This window comes from Miniopterus natalensis, chromosome X (genome assembly GCF_054644295.1).
Source record: "Miniopterus natalensis isolate mMinNat1 chromosome X, mMinNat1.hap1, whole genome shotgun sequence".
NCBI classification, from domain to species: domain Eukaryota; kingdom Metazoa; phylum Chordata; class Mammalia; order Chiroptera; family Miniopteridae; genus Miniopterus; species Miniopterus natalensis.
Genome location: NC_142103.1, coordinates 63,760,352 through 63,778,612, shown reverse-complemented (window position 1 = coordinate 63,778,612; position 18,261 = coordinate 63,760,352). Strand labels below are relative to the sequence as shown.

General features: G+C 38.7%; 1 protein-coding gene across 3 annotated transcripts in view; it reads left to right on the top strand.

Annotated features, from left to right (window-relative positions):
- Positions 1-18,261, top strand: part of ZDHHC15 (zDHHC palmitoyltransferase 15) — a 166,394-nt gene that overhangs the window by 27,596 nt on the left and 120,537 nt on the right. For 2 of the 3 annotated variants that reach the window (XM_087813659.1, XM_016203894.2), the window contains exon 2: positions 4,734-4,760. In XM_087813659.1, coding sequence (XP_087669785.1) covers positions 4,734-4,760 — 27 coding nt within the window. Of the gene's footprint in view, positions 1-4,733; positions 4,785-18,261 lie in introns of all 3 variants that reach the window. The other variant, XM_087813658.1, reaches the window with a different exon arrangement.

The following is an 18,261-nucleotide window of genomic DNA, read 5'->3' as shown; positions in this document are numbered from 1 at the left end:
TGTTTAGCCATTGCTGGGTGGCCCTGGGAAAAACACTGGCAGAGACTGACTTTGCACCTCCCTGGAGACCCCAGAAACAGTGCACCTGGTGGTCAGACTCGATCACGCTGGATTACAACCCTACCACATCCACCAGTGACACACTCAAAGGGTGCACTTGGTGAACAGCAAAGCTCCACTGAAGTAAATCCTCCTCCATAGGGGTGTCTCCAGCATAACAGCTCTTTGACTATAGTTGCAGCTGCTCCTGACAGCTGATTGACCTGGGGGTCAATTCTTCCCAGTGATGCCAACAGCAACCAAGGCTCAACTACAGCAGGACAGTGCACACAAGCCACACAGAGAAGCACCTAGAAGGCCTAACTCAAGTGACTGGGGAGGCTAAGCTACTGAACCCTACAGGACACTTACTACACAAAGCCACTCTACAAATTCCAGAAGACGTAACAGCTCTACCTAATACATAGAAACAAACGCCAGGAAGCAGCCAAAATGTTGAGGCAAAGAAACGTGTCACAAAGGAAAGAATAGAAGAAATCTCCAGAAAAGGAACTAAATGAAATAGATCCAAGCAAGCTAACAGATACAGAGGTCAGAATTTTGGTTTTAAGGATGCTCAAACATATTAGTAAGACATTATGAAAACAAGCAAGACTATCGATGACTTAATCAAATACCAATCAGAAATGAAGGATATATGAACTGAAATGAAGAATAATTTACAGGGAATAAACAGTAGAGTAAAGGACGCTGAGAATCAAATCAGCAATTTGGAATATGAGGAAACAGAAATAACCCAACAAGAAGAGCAAAAAGAAAAAAGAATCCAGAAATATGAAGGTAGTGTAAAGAGTCTCTGGGACAACTTCAAGCAGCTCAGCATTCATATTATTGGCATATCAGAAAGAGAAGAAAAAGAGCAAAAAATTGAAAACCTACTTGAAAAATTAATGACAGAAAACTTCCCCTACATGGGGAAAGAAATAGACTTACAAGTCCAGGAAGCACAGGGAGTTCCAAACAAAAGGAACCCAAAGAGGCCCACATCAAGACACATCATAATTAAAATGCCAAAGTTTAAAGACAAAGAGAATTTAAAAAGCAGCAAGAGAAAAGCAGTTAGTTACCTACAAGGGAGCACTCATAGGCTGTCAGCTGATTTCTCAACAGAAACCTTGCAGGCTAGAAGGGAGTGGCAAGAAATATTCAAAGCGATAAAAAGCAAGAACCTATAACCAAGATTACCCTACCCAGCAAAGCTATCATTTAGAATTGAAGGTCAGATAAAGAGGTTCTCAGACAAGAAAAAGCTAAAGGAGTTCATCACCACCAGACCATTACTACGTGAAATGCTGAAGCATCTTAAAGAAGAAACTAATGAACAAAAGAATCTGACAAACTAAGTGGATCCAGAGACATTCACACATGTAACAGACAATCATATTTCAGATGAAAGAGGGAAGGGGGGTGGAGTGTTGGAGGAGATTGACCAAAGAAGTTATATGCATATGTGCATATCCCATGGACACAGATAATGATGTGGTGAAGGCCTGAGGAGGGGGTGGGAGAGAGATGGAGGGGGTCAGTTGGGGGGGAAATTTGACACCTGTAGTGCTTTCAACAAAAAAGATAAATTTAAAAAAAAAATCACTGCTGCAAATCCTAAAAAACAAAAAAAAATTGATTCAATGACTTGGAAGCATGGAACAGATTCACAAATTTCAGAGGGAAGGTGGGGGTGGGTGGGGAGAGATTAAGTAAAGAATTTATATGAATATATGCATAACCCATGGGCAGAAACAATAGTGTGGTGAAGGCCTGGGGTGGTAGGTGAAGGTGGGGTAGGAGTCAATGGGGGAAAATGGGGACATCTGTAATACTTTCAACAATAAATTTTTTTAAATGATAAATTAAAAAAAATACAAAAGATAAATTTTAAAAAAAGACAAAAACAATATTCAAAAAATTTAAAAAAAGAGCCAATACCCAAAGGATAAGAAAATATTTATTTATAAAATCACAAAGGTAGAAGAATTTATTCATAGAAAAAATGGGCTTATTCAACAAGTTATTGAGGTAATGGAAGTGCTCTTGGAGCTTGGTAGTGAGGAAGCTAATGGTAATAATAAGGTGCTTGGGGGAGGGGAAGGGAAGAAGGGGAAAGAAAAGCACTGGCTCTAGGGAGGTCCCAGGGGAAGATCTCAATAGTATCTTTGGCAGTTTTCCAGGTATACCCTTTCAGGGTTGTGATCTCCTCCACTGGTTGGTCAGTGCCAGGATGGGAATCATTATCCAGTGCAACAAGTTCTGAGGTCAGCTGGGGCTGGTTTTGTTGTTTTTGTGGGCCTGGAGCTAAAATACAACTAGATGTTATCTCTAGGGAGGAAAGGTCAGGGGATCCAAACCCAATGACCATCGATATGCTAGGGGAGGAAAGAAAGGCCACCTTTGGGTAAGGTCACACCCTATAATTTCCCTTGCTGGGCACCTGGGGTTTTCCATCCTGAGGACCTGTCCTTGCTGATCATGTCTGTGTAACTGCCTACCACATTTTCCTTTTGATCCTGGGAGGAGGTGCAAGAAAGTTCTGCCTATTTGGCTGCCATCTTCTCTTCACCTGTCTGTAGTTGAGTCTTGATTGCTGTTGACTCTGCAGACTTTTTTTTTTTAAAAATATATCTTTATTGATTTCAGAGGGAGGAAAGGAGAGGGAGAGAGAGAGATAGAAACATCAATGATGAGAGAGTCATTGATCAAGCCTGCAACCCGGGCACATGCCCTGACCGGGAATCGAACCCCGATCACCTGGATCCTAGGTCGACACTCAACCGCTGAGCCACGCCTGGCTGGGCTTTCTTAAATAAAGACAAGAATGCGTGGCTGCTCTGTCTCTGCTTTTACAACCTGAGATTGATCTTATTGACTATTTAATGTTGAAGCCTTGATTAGAAATGTGGTTTCTAATTATGACATTGTCCCAAAGAAGATACTGGAGCTTCTCTTTTGCCATCATTAATATTGATTCATTTGTATCCATTCAGCCATCATTTATTAAAAGGCTTAAATATGCCATGTGTTATGCTGAACAAGATTACTGGTTTATTACAATACTGTGTAACTCAGGAAGAGCCAAATGAAAGAGATTCAGAGGGCAAGGTATGTAGGAAGGGACATAGAACTTCCATGCCTTCTCCAAGTGCACTATTCTTCCTGCACCTCCACCTGTTCACAAACTAGAAGACTGTCACTTACTCTTTATTAGTATGGTCTCCAAACTACTCTGCTCACTTTCTGACTCCATTTGAAAGAGATATTATTAACCCAATTCAAGGTCTACTGAAACTGATTCAATCATGTAACATGTATGTGCAAACATCATGACTTTCCAGTTTGAACCATCAAGGTTTCTTGTTTCTACTTCTATTTTTATTGTATAAAGGATGTACGTGCTTCTTTTCATCATTTTTAAATTGGATTCTTTAACTGGAAAAAAGTAATTGCTGTCAATCTTCAGGTAGATATATAAGGAAAAAAAGACTTCATGTTGTCAGATTTTTAACACAGACAAAATGGAACAGGTTTTTGTCAAATGATCATTAAAAGAATTTTTAAAGACTCAACAAAAGTAGACTTGAAAATGAAGAGAAAGAGAAAGCATAACTAAAGAAGAACACAAGGAAATAATACCTAGAATGTAGTTAAATCCTCTGGCTTTTTTTTTAACCTCATTTTTTTTCTGGTTTTTAAGTGTTTATCATTGTGTACAGAAACTATCTTAATTTAATAGTTTCTCATGATTGATAGTCATGCCTTGTAATTTAACCTTACTGTAGCACCTAGTACAAATGCACACCGATGCTGTTGGTGAGTAAAGACAGGTAGGCCTCACTTTATACAAAAGACAGTCTGAATTAAAGATCACAATTGCCAGCAAGGAATGATTGGGAAAGGTTCACACAGCACATGGAAAAAGCCCTTCAGGCTGGAATCTAGTCCTTACTCTATTGCTAACTCCCTCTATGATCTTGAGCAATTAATTTCATACTACTCTAGTGCATTTTTCACATCGTTAAAATGACAGATAAATGAGATAATCACTAAATTCCCTTTCAGTTCAGATAGTCTATGACATATTAGTTCAAATGTAATAATAACTAATATTCAGTAAGCACTTACCTTGTGCCAGATATTATGCTAAGCAGCATTTTTTATGTATTGACTCATTTAAATCTCAAGTAACCTTGTAAGGAAGGTACTGTTAGAGAAGTTAAGAATCTTTTGCAGGGCCACAAAATAGTGTAACTGGGCTTCTCACCCAGTTTTACTTCAGAGCTGGTCTGAAACCTCCACGCTACGTTACCTCTGAATATACAAGAGATGCTTGGTATTTAAAGATGTTCTACAGTGAATACTTTCTTAAAATGAATAATAATCTCCTAATTTATCAGCTTTTAAGTTCTTAAGTTTTTGGCGTTTCCATTTACTGTTTTATTTTAAATCAGGTTATACCTGTATTTGTTGAATTAGTAGAAATTCTTAATTACTCAAGGTTTAAGGTGAAAGAAGATAGCAAAGAGTGAGATTTAATCCTTAGCTTCCTTTATCTCAGCAGGCCAGTGATTTCCTAAAATACCATTGACAAACTTGCTTAAAAATAATGCTATAGAGAAATGGATTAGAAAAATAATGTTTTTAAATATCACTAATTTTGACCTTTTCCTCTCTTTTCACAGTCACTGTTTTGAGCCCAGCAGAAAAAGGTAAGGGTGTTGTGAATTGTACTGGTAAGTACTGTATTCTTTTTTCTATCTAAAAGTGAATTAATTACCAAAAAAAGCTTATATTTTGAGCAACTTTCCCTGGAATACAATGAGGTGAGTGGAAAGTTAAGGATGCTGGTTTTCAGGAAGCTTACCAAGAGGTAAAACAGAACATATTTTCAGTGGCCTTTTGGGCTATAGAACAAAAAATTGAAAGTTACCAATTTTTATGATGGAGAAAAGCACAGATTACCACTCTGTTGGCCATAGTAACCCAAGGCTCTCTTGTTTCATCACTGTTTTTCTAAGTACCTTGCCTGTTTACCCAATTCACCCCCTCTTCAAGGCATGGAGTAAAGGCTCCACAGAGGACTTCTAAGTCTTTCACCATCATGGTTCCTATATATTTACTGTACTCTTCTGTGTTTCTCACCGTCCATTTTGTCTTTTGTTTGTTTATTTTTGTTTAAAATATTGATGATGTCCCTTCTCCCCAAAGACCCATTCCACCCTGCCCGTCCCCCTACTCAGTCCCTCTCCCCACCATTGTTCATGTCCTTGGGTTGTGCATATATGCATATAAATACTTTGGTTAATCTCTCCCCCTCCACCTTCCCGCCCTTCTCCATCCCTATGACATTTGTCAGTCTGACCTATACTTCCATGTCATTGAATAAATTCTGTTCATCAGTTTATTAAGTTCTTTAGACTCCACATATAAGCGACATCATGTGATGTTTGCTTTTCTCTCCCTGGCTTATTTCACTTAGCATAATATTCTCCAGTTCCATCCATACTGTCCCAAAGGATACAAGATCATTCTTCTTTACAACTGCATAGTATTCCATGGTGTATATGTCCCACAGCTTTTTTATCCACCTATCTCCTGATGGGCAGTTGGGCTGTTTCCAGACCTTAGCTATTGTAAATTGTGCTGTGATAAACATAGGGGTGCATATATTCTTTCTGATTAGTGTTTCAGGATTCTTAGGATACATTCCTAGAAGTGGGATCACTGGGTCAAAAGGCAGCACCATTTTTAACTTCTTGAAGAACCTCCATACTGTTTTCGATAGTGGTTTCATCAGTCTGCACTCCTACCGTCAGTGACCTAGGGTTCCCATTTTTCTACATCCCTGCCAGCAAAAGTCGTTTGTTGATTTGTTGATGTTAACCATTCTGACAGGTGTGAAGTGATACCTCATTGTGGTTTTAATTTGCATCTCTCTGATGATTAGCGACATTGAGCATTTCCTCATATGTCTCTTGGCCATCTGTATATACTCTTTGGAGAAGTGTCCATTTAGAGCCTTTTCCCATATTTTAATTGGGTTGTTTGTCTTCCTCTTACTGAATAGTATGAGTTCTTTGTACATTTTGGAAATTAGCCCCTTATCAGATACATCCTTGGCAAATATGTTTTCCCAGACCTTGGGGCTCCTTTGTATTTTGAGGCTGTTTTCTTTTGCTGTGCAGAAGCTTTTTAGTTTGATGTAGTCCCATATGTTTACTTTTTCTTTTGTTTCTCTTGTCCTAAGAGATGTATCAGTTTAAATTCCACTACTTGGGATGTCTGTGACTTTACTGCCTCTGTTTTCTTCCAGGATTTTTATGGTTTCGTGACTTACATTTAAGTCTTTTGTCCATTTTGAGTTTATTTTTGTGTATGGTGAAAGCTGGTGGTCCAGTTTCATTTTTTTGCATGTAGCTGTCCAATTTTCCCAGCAACACTAATTGAAGAGACTGTCTTTACTCCATTGTATACTCTTGCCTCCTTTGTGAAATACTGACAATAATGGCTTGGGTTTATTTCTGGGGTCCCTATTCTGTTCCATTGATCTATATGTCTGTTGTACCAGTGTCTTCAGAAATGCTTGCTGGATTTTGTCGAATGATTTTCCTGCATCTATTGATATGATCATATGATTTGTATAATCTTTTTAATGTATTGCTGGATCCGATTTGCTAGTGTTTTAGTGAGGATTTTAGCATCTATGTTCATCAGAGATATTGGCCTGTAGTTTTGTTTCTTTTTAGTATTTTTATCTGGTTTTGAGATTAGGATGATGCTGGCCTCATGAAAAGAGTTTTGAAGTTTTCCATCCTATTGAATATTCTGGAATGATTTGAAAAGAATAGGTGTTAATTCTTTTTCGAATGTTTGGTAAAACTCCCCTGTAAATCCATCTGGTCCAGGAATTTTGTTTGCTGGGAGTTTTTCATTACTACTTCAATTTCATGAGTTGTTATCAGTCTATTCAGGTTTTCTTCCTCTTCCTGATTCACCTTTGAAAGACTGTATGCTTCTACGAATATATCCATTTCACCCATGTTGTTCAATTTATTGCCATCTAGTTGCTCATAGTGTTTTCTTACAATCCTTTGTATTTCTGTTGGGGCAGTTGTTATATTGCCTTTTTCATTTCTGATTTTATTTATTTGGGTTTTCTCTCTTTGTTTCTTCCTGAGTCTGGCTAAAGGTGCATCAATATTATTTATCTTTTCAAAGACCAGTTCTTGGTTTCATTGATTTTTTTCAGTTTTTTATAATATCTATGTCATTAATTTCTGCTCTGATATTATTTTCTTCCTTCTACTTCCTCAGAGCTTTTCTTGCTGTTCTAGTTCTAGTTGTTTTATTTTTGTGTTAGATGCTTCATTAGAGCTTTTTCTTATTTCTTGAGATAGGCCTATAATGCTATCAATTTTTCTCTCAGGACTGCTTTCACTGTGCCCCATAGATTTTTGCTTGTTGTCTCTTCATTTAAATTTTTTTTCATGAAGCCTTTGATTTCTTCCTTGATCTCATTGGTAAACCATTAATTGTTTGTAGCATGCTATTTAGCTTCCATGTGTTTGAATATTTTTGAGGTTTTTTATTTACTGGTTGATTTCTAGTTTCATGGCATTGTGATCTGAGATGATGCTTGATATGATTTGAATCTTTTTGTATTTGTAGAGACTTGCCTTGAGCCCTAACATGTGATCTCTTTTTGATAATTTTCCATGTGCACTTGAGAAGAATGTATATTCTGCTGCTTTGTGATGAAATGTTTTGTAAATGTCCATTAAATCTCTTAGGTCTATTGAGTCATTTAACGTGTGTATTTCCCTGTTGATTTTTGTCTTGATGATCTGTCCAATGCTGACAGTGGGGTGTTAAAAACCCCTATTATGATTATGTTGCTGTCAATCTCCCTCTTAATGTCCACCAAGAAATTTATTATATATTTAGGTGCTCCTATATTGGATGCATAAATGTTTATACAGGTTATTTTTTCCTGTTAGATTGACCCCTTTAGTATTATATAGTGACCATCTTTGTCTCTTGTTGTGGTCTTCATTTTGAAGTGTATTTTGACAGAAATAACAATTGCTACTCCATCTTTCTGTTCTTTTCCATTTGCATGGAATATTTTACTCCATCCCTTCACTTTTAGCCTGTGTGAGTCTTTTGCCCTCAGGTGTGTCTCTTGTAGACAGCATATATTTGGGTGTTGTTTTTTATCCATTCAGCTACTCTATGTCTCTTGATTAGACCTTTTATCCCATTTACATTTAAGACTACTTTTGATATCAACTTATTTAATGCCCCTTTCCCCCGTTATGCTGATGTACCTTTCTCTCACTATTCCTTCTTTTTCTTAAAGCAGTCCTTTTAGCATTTCTTGCAATGCTGTTTTGGTGGTACTGAACTCCTTTAGCCTTTTTTAGTCTGGGAAGCTCTTTATTTCACCTTCAGTATTAAATGATAGCCTTTCTGGATAAAGCAACCTTGGTTGCATGTTTTTGCTTTTCATTACTTTAAGAATTTCATGCCACTCTCTTCTGGCCTGAAATGTTGCTGCTGAGAAATGAGCTGTCAGCCTTATGGGGGTTCCCTTGTAGGTCACAGCTCATGTGTCTCTTGCAGCCCTTAATATCTTCTCTTTGTCCTTGACATTTTCCATTTTAATTATGATGTGTGTTGGAGTGGGTCTCTTTGGTTCCCTCTTATTTGGAACCCCCCTGTGCTTCCTGAACTTGTGCGGCTTTCTCCCCCTCCAGCATAAGGTAGTTTTCTGCCATTATTCCCTCCACCAAGTTCTCTATCCTTTGGTCTCTCTCCTCCCCATCTGGCACTCCTATAATGTGAATGTTGTTTCACTTCATGTTGTCCCAAAGCTCCCTTACACTATCCTCATGCTTTTTTAAGTGTTTTTTCTATTTGCTGCTCTGATTGTGTGATTTTTTCTACCTTGTCTTCTAAGTCACTTATTCTATCCTATGCTTCATTGAGCCTTCTTTTAATTCCTTCCAGTGTATTTTTGATATCAGATACAGCGTTTTCTATCTCTGTCTGATTTTTGTTTATGTTATGTATCTCTTTTTTCATGTTTTCACTAAGGTCCTCGATCTTATCATTTACTGTCTTCTTAAATTCCTTGAATGTTTTCATAATCAATACTCTGAACTTTATTTCTGATAGCTTGCTTAACTCCATCTTATCAAAGACTTCTTGTGGCGATTTTACCTTTTCTTTGATTTGAGGGTTCTTTGTCTCCCCATTTTGGTAGGTCTTAGTGTTTGTGTCTATATGTTAGATATATTTGCTGTCTCCCAGTCTTCTTGGGTGAGATTTTGTATTGTGAGGCCAGTGGTGCTCAAAGATGCTTTTTCCTCATACTTCTGAGCTCTTTCCTCTAGGTGTGTCCCTTTTGTGGGTGTCCATTTTGTGAATTCTTTGGGCCCTCCTGTTGTGGTTGGGTCTGGAGTGTTGTTGAGCAGTCCTTGGTAGGACTCTCCTCTTAGTTTGGCTAACTGTGTGTCTCAGCCCCACCCTTGTCATTAAAGCTGTTGCACAGGTGTTAGCAAGGCAGGACAATACCTGTCTAAACTTCCAGGAAACAAGGGGTATCTTACAAAATATGTTGACAGTCACAATGGAAACAACCCAAGCGCAAATAGAACTTGGAGAGTGAAGGGAGATCAACAATTCTAGAGAAAATAAAAAGCTTAAGAAAAACCAAAGAAAAATAAAGTTTAGAGAGAAAGAAGTATATTTTTGTTAATAGTGATGAAAATGTAGAAAATGCTAATATTTAACTGAAATGTAAAAAACATAAAAACTACTGGGAGGTAATAGAGGCAGAGAAAAGATTCTGAAAAAAAGGGCCAGGAAACAATTAAGGAAGAGACTAAGAATAGGATAATAGTTGAAAGTGAAAAACTAGGGAGAGGGAAGATGGTGGCACTGTGAAAAGCAGCAGAGCACCCCTGATCCTAGCCACGGACTCGATTGACTCCTAAAATCCTATGTAACCTGCTTGGAAAAACCAGAGACACATACCTGAGTGGATGGAGTGTGAGTGGGAAGCAATGAAGAAACATGATGGAGTCTGGTAAGAGAGTGGGGCTATTGGAAGGGGGAGTCCCCCCTGAAGACTGTGCTGGGCTCCAAGCTGCAAGGCTTGGAGGCTGCAGGGCTCCGTTCCCTCGGGAGTGCAGACCAGCATTCAAAAGTGGGAATCTCACACCCAGAGCGACAAAAAGGGAAGGAGCGCCCCACACACAGGGCAGAGGGACCCAGGGAAGTGGTGAGTCCCAGAGGGGTTGGAGCCTTCCTAGGAAACAAAGCTTCTAGTGGCGGCTGCAACCAGCGTCTAATGCTCAGGGTGCCTACCATAGGGAAGGCTGTCCCAAGGTCTGTGGCGCCTAAGTGGTAAGGGACGAGAGGACTGCGCTGAACAGCAGCACATCAGGACTTTGTGCCTTCCTGTAGGGCATTATGTTGAGCCTCAGAAAGCACTGAATCTGTGTGGCATGGGGGAAGGGGGGTGCCCTCCCTGTCCTGAGCTCCTGGTGCGGAGAAGCTGGGATTGGTGACCAGCCCTGAGGGGCGCTATGGTGGTGCATGAAGCTGCCCCAGCTTTGCTGAGACCAGCGGTGCAAGCAGCTGTGTAGAGCTGACTCTGGGTCCTCTCTCACTGGGTGCCTTGGTGTGCAGTTGGCAGGACCTTGAAGGGTGGACTCTCTGCCTGTGTGTTGCTTTCTGTGTTTTTAGTTTGATTGCGGAATTGGCTCCCACCTTCCCCGCATGCACTGCGCAGACCAGCGGAGGCTGGGATTCGGGACTACACAGTAGACTGTCTGAGGGGCGGGCCTGGTGCGACCAGCCAACCAGAGCTGAGAATGGAGGAGCAGAGCCCACCTGCTTATCCTGCAGCCAGGAGCACTGCCAACCATAGGAAAGGGCCTGGTCCCGCTCACTGAGCCCCCAGATACCCCCTGCAGGGCACAGTCCTGAGGGGGAAGGGAGAGCAGCTCACAGGAGGACTGTACAAGAATAAGAGTCTCAGGGACTATTGTTTGGGAACTGGAGGAAAACCTGAAAACCCCTGCTGGGGGCTGGGCAGGCAAAGGGCTCACCAGAATGTTTTTAATTGAACCCACTGAGCCCAGGCTGCTGAAACCGCCCATACAGAAAAGACAAAAGGCTGAAATCAATCTGAAGCTGCAGCAAGACAGAGCTTGGGGAACTAGAATCAGAGGACAAGATAGGGACCAAGGAGCTGGCTGTGGAGCAGAGACTAACTCCAGCAGAGTGAGCGCCTGACAGTGAATCCTCTAAGGGGAGTGATACCCTGAGCTACACTAGCCACCCTGCACCCTAAAGACTCTACAGAAGACTCTGGAGTAATACCAGGCAACTACAAGGTTTCAAAATAGTTGACAAAGAGCCTCCGATCAACCATCTACCTAAGAGACCAGAACCAAACCTAGACTGCTCCTCACATTGGCTGATACACAAGTGCCTCCCGGGAGAACCGAAACCAGCATACAAAACAGTGAGTCTCAGACAATGTAAATTGCCCAGAAGAAAATCACCTGATTGACTACCTTTTTTTCATCTTTTTTATTGTTTTTGTGTTTTTGTTTTTGTTTTTTTTTCTGTTTGTTTTTTATTTGTGTGTTTATCTTTTCTTTTTTTTCATTAGGAAGAAGTGAAAGGGGAGAAAATTTGTTTTTTCTTCTTTTTTAAATTTGATAATTTTTTTAAAAAATTTTTTAAAACATTTTTTAACTAATTTTTTTCTCTTTTTTATAAAAGCATTTTGTCTTGCTTAGCTTGTTTTTAGGTTTGTTTTGGTTACTTGCTTTGTTTTATTTTATCTTTGCTTCTACTATCAAGACTTCCTTGATATCCCTGCTTAACAACTGGGACTTTATCATTATAACCAAGTTTACAGCTTTCCTCTGTAGTTTCCACCAAATTGCTTACCGGACTCCCTCCCTGCCTGGGCTATATCTCTCTCTCTCTTCTCGATCCATTGGCATAACTTTTTTTTCTTTTCCTTTTTTCTACTTTTCTTTCATTCTTTTGTTATCCTCCCTTCTGTCTTTTTTTCGATTGTTAGTTTCTCTTATTCTCTTTATTGTATTTTTTGTTTTTTCATTTTCAACCACTATCCTATTCCTATTCTCTCCCTTAATTTTTTGCTGGCCTTTCTTTCAGAATCTTTTCTATGCTTCTGTTATCTCTCAGTAGCTTCTTTATTTTTTACATTTTAGTTTAGTATTATTCTCTAAATTTTCACCAGTATTAACAACAATATACATCTCTCTCTCTCTCTCTCTAAGTGTTACTTTTCTTTCTCTCTTTTTTTAAGCTTTTTTTGTGTGTGGGGGTGCTCCCTTCACTCTCCCAGTTCTATTTTCACTCGGGTTGTTTGCATTGTGATTGTCAAGATATTTTGTAAGATACCTCTTGTTTCCTGGAAGTTTAGTTGTGTCGTGTCCTGCCTTGCCAGCACCTGTACAACAGCTTATACGACGAGGTTGGGGCTGAGACACAATTAGCCAACCTGAGAGGAGAGTCCTCCCAAGGACTTATCAATGACAATCTAGACCCAAGCACAACAGGAGAACATAAAGAAACCACAAAAGGGACACCAACAAGAGGGACACACCTAGAGCAAAGAGCTCAGCAGTATAAGGAAAACACACCCCTGGGCTCCACTGGACCCACAAGACAAAATCCCATCCCACAAGACAGGGAGACAGCAAATATATCTAATATATAGATACAAACACTAAGACCTACCAAAATGGGGAGACAAAGAAACAACCCCCAAATTAAAGAAACAGAAACATCGGCACAAGAAGTCTTTGATGAGATGGAGTTAAGCAAGCTATCAGAGACAGAGTTCAGAGTATTGATGATGAATATGTTCAAGGAACTTAAGAAGTCACTAGACGATAGGATTGAGGACCTTAGTGAAAACATGAAAAAAGAGATATATACCATAAGCAAAACTCAGAGAGAGATAAACAATGCTGTATCTGATATCAAGAATGCACTGGAAGGAATTAAAAGCACGCTCAATGAAGCATAGGATAGAATAAGTGACTTAGAAGACGAGGTAGGAAAAAAATCACACAATCAGAGCAGCAAAAAGGAAAAACACTTAAAAAGCATGAGGACAGTGTAAGGGAGCTTTGGGACAACATGAAGCAAAACAACATTCACATTATAGGAGTACCAGAGGGGGAGGAAAGACAGCAAGGGATAAAGAACTTGGTGGAAGAAATAATGATACAAAACTTCTCTAAGCTGGAGAAGGAGAAAGCCGCACAAGTTCAGGAAGCACAGGGGGGTTCCAAATAAGAGGGAACCAAAGAGACCCACTCCAACACACATCATAATTAAAATGGAAAATGTGAAGGACAAAGAGAAGATATTAAGGGCTGCAAGAGAGAGACAAGCAGTGACCTACAAGGGATCCCCCATAAGGCTGACAGCTGATTTCTCAGCAGAGACTCTTCAGGCCATAAAAGAGTGCCATGAAGTTCTCCAAGTAATGAATAGCAAGAACATGCAACCAAGATTGCTTTATCCGGCAAGGGTATCATTTAAAATTGAAGGTGAAATAAAGAGCTTCCCAGACTAAAAAAGGCTAAAGGAGTTCAGTACCACCAAAACAGCATTGCAAGAAATGCTAAAAGGACTGCTTTAAGAAAAAGAAGGAATAGTGAGAGAAAGGTACATCAGCATAAAGAGGGAAATGGCATTAAATAAGTTGATATCAATAGTAACCTTAAATGTAAGCAGAATAAATGGTCCAATCGAAAGACATAGGTTCGCTGAATGGATAAGAAAACAGGACTCAAATATAAGCTGTCGACAAGACACCCACCTGAGAGCAAAAGACTCACACATGCTAAAAGTGAAAGGATGGAGTAAAATATTCCATGGCTATGGAAAGGAAAAGAAAGCTTGAGTAGCAATTCTTATTTCTAACAAAACAGACTTCAAAATAAAGACCATAACAAGAGAAAAAGATGGTCACTACATATTACTAAAGGGATCAATCCAACACGAGGAAATAACCCTTATGAACATTTATGCACCCAATACAGGAGCACCTAAATACATAAAAAATTTCTTGGGGACTTTAAAGGGGAGATTGACAGCAACACAACATAGTGGGGGAATTTTAACACCCCACTGTCAGCATTGGACAGATCATCAAGGCAAAAAATCAACAGGGAAACACAGACTTTCAATGACTCACTACACCTAAAGGATTTAATGGACATTTACAGAGCATTTCACCCCAAAGCAGCAGAATACTCATTCTTCTCAAGTGCACATGGAACATTCTCAAAAATAGACCACATGTTAGAGCACAAGGCAAGTCTCTACAAATATAAGAAGATTGAAATTATATCAAGCATCTTCTCAGATCACAAATGCATGAAACTAGAAATCAACCACTGTAAAAAAACTTAAAAATATTCAATCAAATGGTGGCTAAATAGCATGTTATTAAATAATGAACGGATTACCAATGAGATCAAGGAAGAAATCAAACAGTTCATGGAAAGTAACGAAAATGAACAGACAACAACCCAAAATCTATGGGACATGGCGAAAGCAGTCCTGAGAGGAAAATTCATAGCATTACAGGCCTATCTCAGAAACAAGAAGAAGCTCTAATGAACCATCTCACACAACAACTAAAAGAGCTAGAACGAGAACAGCAAGAAAAGCCCCAAGGAAGTAGAAGGAAGGAAATAATAAAAACAGAGCAGAAATTAATGACCTAGAGACAAAAAAAAAAAAAAAAAATCAATGAAACCAAGAGCTGGTCCTTTGGAAAGGTAAATAAGATTGATGCACCTTTAGCCAGACTCACTAAGAAACAAAGAGAGAGGACCCAAATAAACAAAATGAGAAATGAAAGAGATGATATAACAACTGACCCAACAGAAATACAAAGGATTGTAAGAAAACATTATGAGCAACTAAATGACAACTAATTGGACAACATAGGGGAAATGGACAAATTCCTAGAAGCATACGACCTTCCAAAGCTGAATCAAGAAGAGGCAGAAAACCTGAATAGGCCGATAACAACTAATGAAATTGAAGGAGTAATCAAAAAACTCCCAGTAAACAAAAATCCTGGACCAGATGGATTTACAGGCGAGTTTTACCAAACATTCAAAGTAGAATTAACACCCATTCTATTCAAACTATTCCAGACAATTCAAGAGGAGGGAAAACTCCCAAACTCTTTTTATTTGGCCAGCATCATCTTAATCTAAAAACCAGATAAAGATACTACAAAGAAAGAAAATTACAGGCCAATATCCCAGCTGAACATAGATGCTAAAATACTCACTAAATTAACCAGCGAACCAGATCCAGCAATACATTAAAAAGATCATTCATCATCACCAATTGGGATTTATTCTTCGAATGCAAGACTGGTACAACATCCACAAATCAACAAATGTGATACATCACATAAAGAAAATGAAGGACAAAAATCATATGATCATAACAATAGATGCAGAAAAAGCATTTGACAAAATCCAGCACCCATTTCTGATAAAAACTGTCAGCAAAGTGAGAATAAAGGGATCATACCTCAACATAATAAAGGCCATATATGACAGACCTACAGCCAACGTCATACTCAATGGGCAAAAACTAAAACCATTTCTATTAAAAACCGGAACAAGACAGGGATGTCCACTTTCACCACTCTTATTCCAGATAGTACTGGAAGTCCTTGCCACAGCCATCTGACAGGATGAAAACATAAAAGGTATCCAAATTGGAAGAGAGGAAGTAAAACTGTCATTATTTGCAGATGACATGATACTGTACATAGAAAACCCTAAAGACTCCATCAAAGTACTACTAGATTTGATAAATGAATTTGTCAAGGTTGCTGGATACAAAAACCACATCCAGAAATCAATGGCATTGTTACACACCAACAATGAACTTTCAGAGAGAGAAACTGAAGAAGCAATACCATTTACCATTGTAACTAAAAATAAAGATACTTAGGAATAAACTTAACCAAGTATGTAACAGACCTGTACTCGGAAAACTACATGACACTTAAAAAAGAATAGAGGAAGATTTAAACAAGTGGAAGAATATACCATGCTCATGGATTTTAAGAATTAATATCATTAAAATGTCCATACTACCTAAAGCAATTTATAAATTCAATGCAATTCCTATTAAAACACCAACAGCATATTTCACAGACCTAGAACAAACATTTTGAAAATTTATATGGAACCCAAAAAGACCCCAAATAGCTGCAGCCATCTAGAGAAAAAAGAACAGAGTGGGAGGGATCACATTACTGGATTTCAAACTGTGTTACAAAGCCACTGTAATCATAATGGCCTGGTATTGGTACTACAACAGGCATATAGATCAATGGAAGAGAACAGAGACCCCAGAAATAGACCCATGCCATTATGGTCAGTTAATATTTGACAAAGGAGGCAAGAGTATCCAGTGGAGTAAAGACAGTCTCTTCAATAAGTGGTGCTGGCAAAAAATTAAACTAGACCACCAACTTTCGCCGTACACAAAAATAAACTCAAAATGGATAAAAGACTTAAATGTAAGTCATGAAACCATAAAAATCCTGGAAGAAATCATAGGGAGTAAAGTCACAGACATCCCACCTAGTGGAATTTTCACTGCTACATCTCCTAGGGCAAGAGAAACAAAAGAAAAAATAAACATATGGGACTGTATCAAACTTAAAACCTTCTGCACAGCAAAAGAAAACAGCCTCAAAATATAAAGCAACCCCAAGGTCTGGGAAAACATATTTGCCAAGGATGCATCTGATAAGGGGCTAATTTCCAAATTGTACAAAGAACTCATAGTACTCAGCAAGAGGAAGTCAAACAACCCTATTACTAAATGGGCAAAGGACTTGAATAGACACTTCTACAAAGAGGACATACAGATGACCCAGAGACACATGAGAAAATGCTCGAGGTCGCTAATCATCAGAGAGATGCAAATTAAAACCACAATGAGGTATCACTTCACACCTGTAAGAATGGCTACCATCAACAAATCAACAAACGACATGTGCTGGCGAGGATGTGGAGAGAGGGGAACCCTAGTACACTGCTGGTGGGAATGCAGACTGGTGCAGCCACCTTGGAAAACATTATGGAGGTTCCTCAAAAAGTTAAAAATGGAGCTGCCTTTTAACCCAGTGATTCAACTCCTAGGAATGTATCCTAAGAATCCTGAAACATTAATCAGAAGGAATATATGTACCCCTATGTTCATAGCAGCACAGTTTACAATAGCTAAGATCTGGAAAGAGCCCAATTGCCCATCAGTAGATGAGTGGCTAAGAAAACTTTGGGACATTTTCACCATGGAATACTATGCAGCTGTAAGGAAGAAGAATCTCGTACCCTATGGGACAGCATGGATGGACCTGGAGAATGTAATGCTAAGTGAAATAAGCCAAGGAAAGAAAGACAAACATCACCTGATCTTGCTTATACGTGGAATCTAAAGAACTTAATAAACTGATGAACAGAATAGATTCAATTACATTGAAGTATAGATGAGACTGACGAATGTCAGAGGAGGGCGGGTAGGTGGAGTGGGAGAGAGTAACCAAAGAACTTATATGTTTATATGCACAACCCAAGGACAGGGACAATGGTGGAGAGAGGGAATTGGGAGGGGCATGGGACAGGGTGGAACGGGTCATTGCGGAGAAAAAGAAACATCTTTAATATTTTAAACAAAAATAAAATTTAAAAATAAAAAATAAAATGTAAAACTAAAAATACAGTAAAGATAATAAGAGAAACTAAGAGTCGAACATATAGAAAAGAAGACACAAGGTGGAAAAAAAATAAAGAAAAGAAGAATAGGAAAAAAAGTTTTGCCAATGGATTTAGAGGAGAGAAAGATAAATCCCTAGCAGGGAAGGAGTCCAATAAGAAATTTGGGAGAAACTATAGAGAAAAACAGTAAACTTGTTGGTTTTTATGATAAAGTCACAGCAATTAAGCAGGAATATCAAGAAATTTTTGGTATTAGAAGCAAGGATAAAACAAAACAAAGCAAAGAAACAAAACAAAACGGAAACAAAACAAAGATCAAGCTAAGCAAAACAAAATTCTTTAAAAAAATAAAATTAAAAAAATTATAATTAAAAAAAAA